The sequence below is a fragment of the Phoxinus phoxinus genome (assembly GCF_949152265.1).
Source record: "Phoxinus phoxinus genome assembly, chromosome: 10".
NCBI lineage: Eukaryota > Metazoa > Chordata > Actinopteri > Cypriniformes > Leuciscidae > Phoxinus > Phoxinus phoxinus.
In genome coordinates, this window is record NC_136885.1 from 16669358 (window position 1) to 16675458 (window position 6101).

General features: G+C 37.0%; 1 protein-coding gene across 3 annotated transcripts; it reads left to right on the forward strand.

Moving 5' to 3' along the window:
• Nucleotides 1–82: 82 nt before the first annotated feature.
• On the forward strand, nt 83–5682 carry leng9 (leukocyte receptor cluster (LRC) member 9). Of its 3 annotated transcripts, XM_079624681.1 has the most exons (8): nt 83–213; nt 388–442; nt 598–684; nt 2088–2178; nt 2462–2592; nt 2684–2841; nt 2928–3096; nt 4040–5682. In XM_079624681.1, exons 3-8 carry the CDS (start codon nt 618–620, stop codon nt 5041–5043), a joined length of 1620 nt encoding a protein of 539 aa, XP_079480807.1. In that variant the 5' UTR covers nt 83–213; nt 388–442; nt 598–617; the 3' UTR covers nt 5044–5682. The 3 variants fall into 3 exon arrangements, with proteins under 3 accessions (XP_079480807.1, XP_079480808.1, XP_079480806.1); XM_079624682.1 differs by having other exon boundaries at nt 158–442; nt 2088–2230; nt 4040–5510; XM_079624680.1 differs by having other exon boundaries at nt 178–442.
• The last annotated feature ends 419 nt before the right edge of the window (nt 5683–6101 follow it).

Sequence of the window (6101 nt, forward strand, 5' to 3'; positions counted from 1 at the left end):
TGACCTAGGACACATTAAATAACAATACATTTATTATTAATAAAATTGAGTACAGGTATTATTTATTATGTGTTTGAATCAGGTTTGTATGAACAAAAGAATCGATTCGCGGAAATGAGTCGGGCATCCCATTAGTAATGCTTTTGGCGAGAACTACAATACCCAAGACCTAAAACCGGAAGTGGTGTTTGTGGACATTGCCCTAGCAGCATAGTAAGTAGACTTGAAAATAATAAGGAACTACATTATAAAATGTACAGTGAATGTTACAACCAACAATAAAAACAGTATGTTCAGACAACGAACATTGTTTTGGCGTGTAAAATATTTGGTTAAATCATTCGCGCAAGAATGTGAGTCATTACCAGATGATGTCATCATGTACAGGTCAACATTAACACTTACCAGTCGACTTCGAACCTCTTACTCTTTGTGACTTGAGGTAAGATAGTTCATGTTCTTTATTATGCCAAAAAGATTTTATACATAATATGTGTTTTGTTTTTGTTTTACCGACTACAGTACAATATAGCAAAATGATTGGCGTTAGGTTGCTTTCTAAATGACTGTTAATGTAACATACTTTTTTAAATGAAGCTCTGTTGAAGCTGTCAAATATGGAGTTTGAGGAAGAGAGAACTCAGGAAAACATCACAGAGCATTCTGACAGACAAATCCTCATAGGTAAGATATAAGTTACATTTATTTACACTTCACAGAGTTACATTTCATCGGGAAATTAAGTTGATAAAATATACAAACATGTAATTCTAAAGGTTATATTTAGCATTTTATGGTTTGTAGTGCTAGTAAACTATTTCATTTGTTGTAATTTTTACTAGTTTAAAAATGTATTTCTTCAAAATGAGCTGAAAATGACAAATTTATCTACTTTGTTAATAAAACTTTTAGGTCACCGCCTATGACAAATACTGGAGAGGTACTACAATGCAAATGGCCTGAAGATGGCAGTGAAAATCCTTTTTAATTTATTCATAATTTCTCGCAAAGTATAGGTTTGTTTTGAACAAAATTGCTGTAGGCTTACTGTAAGTGGAGAGTAGAGAATATAATTTTCACAAAGAAATGTCTGCTTCTACACCACAAGTCTTAAGAGCACTTACAGGGACACACCATTATTGTGCTATTTTCAGTTAAAACCTCCTGGTTCAAAAGCTTTCAAAGGGGACAATTGTGCTGTGTTTCTGTTGAGGCACCCAAATTGTCATCTTTTGGTACACGGGGAGTTTTAGTTTGTAGTCTGTACCAACCTTTCAGGTAAATGTTGTACAGAGAATACCGTTCAAAAGTTTGGGTTTTTTAAGATCATTGTTTTTGAAAGAAATCTCTTGCGTTCACAAAGGCTGCATATATTTGATCAAAAATTGTAATTTTGTGAAATATTATTACAATTTAAAATTATTCATAATAATTCCTGTGACGGCAAACTGAATTTTCAGCATCATTACTCCAGTCCTTCAGAAATCGTTCTAATATGTTTATTTGCTGCTCAGGAAACATTTCTTATTATTATCAGTGTTGAAAACAGTTGTGCTGCTTAATATTTTTTGTGGAAACTGTGATAACAAAAAATTCCAGGATATTGTTGATGACAAGAAAGTTCAAAAGGACCAGCATTTATTTGATTGTAAAAGTTTTTACTGTCACTTTTGATCATTTTAATTTATCCTTAAAATAAAAATTTCTTTCTTTAAAAAACTAAAATAAAAATTCGTACTGATACCCAACTTTCGAACTGTAGTGTGTCTGTTTATTTTGCCACAAGGGGTGTGTAAAAGTAAAAGTGTAGGTGGTGGGTGGAGTTGATATAACTCACGAGTTCAAACATGCTGCACTGAAACCAACATTTGCCCTTATACGTTTATTCTGTCCCTTGTAAAATTGCCTGTTTACAACCATCTTCACAAACCACTACATCCTGTCTTCTATTGTCCATATAGTTATAGATTAACCTTATCTTGTGTTATCAGTTGGTGCATGAATGTATTCATATCATACTGCTGTATTTTCACTTTGCTGTGTGGATGATTTTACTGAACCTTTTCTTCCATTTCCCTTCATACCAGATGAGATGAAACAAGAAACTAGCCAAAACATTTGCCAGCACTTCCTCTTGGGCAGATGTCATTTCGGAGACAGATGTCGACTGTCTCACAGGTCTGTCAATCACTCTGGATGGTAGAGATGCAAGTAGAGAACTAGCCTTATGGTAGACATGCTTTATTATCTTTATCATTAGCTTTATTTATTATATACTGTTAAAAGCACTATATAAATGAAGCTGACTTGACTTATCTGTATATTTTCATTTAGACAGCAGTTGGTGTACAGCAGTTGTCATCTTGTAGCTGCCATAAAAGATGTACAATGTGATAGATGTTGGGCATACTCATTGAAGCTTAGTGGATAAATAATGCATTGCTCTTTCCTGACTTCACAGCATGCTTGACGTCCCTCAAAGCACACACTCAGAGGAAGATGATACAACCATCACAGAAAAGCAGAGCAAGAGCCGAATAAATGGAAAAAATATGAATGCTGAAAAGCAGCATATAAAAACTGAGAGGGAAGGTGTGATGATAGATTTAGTGATCAAGTGCAGACACACTTTAATTTCCAAATTCACTCTTCATGATTACAAATAGATGCCTTTCTGTCTCAGGGTGTAAGAAGAAGCCACGCATGCGTACAGCTGATGATGTCATCTCCAGAATTATATGGGACGCCTCAGTGGACCCAGCTGATTTTGTAGTTGGTCACCTGGATCGCTTCCTTGGGGTGCTGGAACGCCCATTCTCTGACTTCTCATGGGACACTCAGGTGTGTTACATCAGTACTAATGTGGTTCACTATCATGTGACATGTATGGTCACACCCAGCTTTAACACTCATTTGTTCCTCTTTAGGTGTGTGACTGTGACTTCTCTGAGGAGTTAGCTCTCCCTCGTCATAGGATCCAGTACTTCACCTACAAAGGCCAGCGGTTGTGGGATAGAGACAGTCGCACTGACAGGGTGTTCGGCTCCACTGGGCAGACTATTTTGCCCCCTTTTGGCGGTGAGGATCAGCAGCAAGGTGAGCGACAGTAGGGACTTTAAGCAACAGCTGCTGAGGGCATGGCAACGGCGAACGGAAGTAAACTGTTAACTGTCGTAGCCAAATAACACACAAATCACTAAGCAACAATAAAGAAGATGGCGTAACGGATCATTAATTATTTGACAAAGTACAAAAAAGTCATAAAAACAGCAACAGAAGGATTGATTTTGGAATTAAATGATATACAGATACAATTAAAATGCCACATAACCATAAAATATAACATTTAATGATCTAATCTGTCACGTATTAATGACTACGGCAAATCAGCTATCCTGTAGTAGACGGTTACAGTAAAATGTCACGAAGTAGCAGTTAAAGTCGCGCATGTGCAATAGAACGACATAAATCCATATCCACCAGTATTTTGTTCTGTATTGTCCAGCAGTTGGTTACTGGGTCAATGCCATATAAGAATGTCCACAATAAAAATAATGTCCAGTTTAAAAAATCCAGTTTAAAACATGTGTGCCAAGTTCTTAGAGATGTCTTTTGTATTCTTGTCAGTTTCTTATGGTTATGAATAACTTCAATACCATTTTCAAGAAAGGTTTCAATGTAATGACTGTTAGTTGGACCATGTGTTTTTTTTAATAACACCACATGACTTTTTATGAGTGGAATCATGGCTGCAATAGACTGTCCTGGGACACATTCAATTACAATACTTATATTATTAATAAAACATTGCAGACAAATGTTTTTCAAATATTAATAAGCAGTGACACAATAATAATAATAAAATAATAATAATAAGTAATAATAAGTTTTTTTTTTTCAATAATTACATTTTTTATATATATATATCCAAATGAATTTTAATACAGATATTAAAACCATGTGATTTTTAATAAGTATAGGACAAAGAAATGGGATCATTCCACTTAATCGTAATATATTGGAATTATTCAATTCTCAGACACACCTGATATTGGACAACAGGAAGAGACCACCAACAGCACAGATGTTTCAAATGACCTAGAGCAAGAAACTGACTTTTCTGAAGAACAGGATGACGTTGTAACTACAATTACAACAACAAACAATAAACAAGAGCTGGAAGATGCCATAGATCACTCATTAACCAAAAATGCAGAGGATGGAACCAGTGATGACACCTTACCATTGCAACAAGAATCTGCACCAGAAAACAAAAAGATGGCGGCTACTGAAGATCTCCGTTTGAATCATTTGGCAGAGGAGCTATCCATCACTCAGAAAGAAGAACCGGCTAAAATAGTGGAAGAATGGAAGGAGAGCTGGGATGGAGTGAGTGGTCCAGAACCAGAGCCGGTATCATTCATTCAGCCACAACCACAGCCGAGACGTCCACCGCCACGCAGACCCACTCACTTCATCTGCTTCCGCGTGGACTCTCCCGCTGCTCTCCTGGCCTTCCAGCGCGTTCAGAGGAAGGTTCTCTCCCACCTCCCTCAGTCAGAGCCGCTATGGGTGACCCCGGAAACTTTACACATCACTCTCTCTCTGCTTGTTCTCAATAGCCCAGAGGAAGTCAGCGCTGCTGCTGAGCTCCTGCATACCACAGTCAGAAACTCCCACAAACCCCCTATATCTGTGTCTTTCCCCCTAAAACTAAGGCACTTTAATGGGACTGTTCTCCATGTGACCCCACAACCCCTGTCAGATGTCCAGAGCCTGAATTCCCCACTCCAAGAAGCCTTCCAGGAGAAGGGCTGGCTTCACCGCCATTCCCGATGCCCTTCGTACCATCTCACCCTGGCCAAAGTGAGGAGGCCCATGACAGACAAGATATTTGAAGGGATAGGGGCTGTAAAACTGGCCAAAGACGTGAATTTCGGCAAGCTTGAAGTAAATAAACTCTATCTTTGTGTGAACGGCCACACAAACACAGAGGATGGTTTCTATCAGGTTGTATGTGATGTGCAGCTGCCCAATGTGTAAATGTGTCAGAGATGATGGTTATTAAATAACAACATCAAATACTTGATGTTTTTTAAACATGTATTTTAGACAAACAGGTTTCCTGCAGCATGACTGATTATTTAAAATCTAATAGTTGCAAAGAGTCAAGACTATGAATTTATGAATTTTAAAAATATGTTTGCAATAATTTCTAAATTATCTCTGTTGCAGTCACTATTCTTTTTATTCTTTCTTCACAAACTCAATCGACAACACAAGAATTGACGACATTGAAAGTTCTTAGTATAATATTTAAATATTTAGTCATCTTTTGATATCTTGGTAATTATGTACAGTAGTCATATTTCAATGCAAAAACTAAATTGAATTGAATGGCCAAAGAACTGAATAGCTTTGCCTTTGACACTTGAGTTTGAAAATTGTATTTTAAAATGTATTTTATTTTATTGTAGATTTCTGTACAAATATAACAAGGTCTTCTCTTACTTGAGGTTTGTGTGTGCATTTCTTAACCCTCGCTTAGGTAAAGACATACAGCATTCTCCTAATACTATTGCTAAGTGACTTATTTTTGGATGACTTATGGAATTGGACGTGAGGGCGAGTGTGTAATCTTTTTTTTGTTGAAAGTGGACTGCATATAAATAAGTAATACACCATGTATTTCAGCTATGTTTTTATCGCATAAGCTCTCAATTATTCAAGATCAAACAAACAACTCAGAACAGCTGAACATTTTGCCCCTGGAATGTCTTGAGACCTATATGTCCAAACAGAGAGAAAAAAAACCCTAAATGAAACATTTTATTAATATTTTTTTCTTGCATGTATACGTGTGTTACAGTAGCAGCTCTGTCTGAGATGTCAGTGAGGAAGTCTTGCATACATAACATAATTTTCTCTTTCCTCCTGGATACATGCCCACATATATGAATGCTTGTGCAGTCTCTCCATCCCTCCCTTTTGTGCTTCTCTATATAGCACCCTTCCCCCATCCTCACTCGCTTTCTCTTTCAGTGACACAGAAAAACCAACGCCACCCTCCCTCTCTCATGCATTCACATATCCCCCCCACC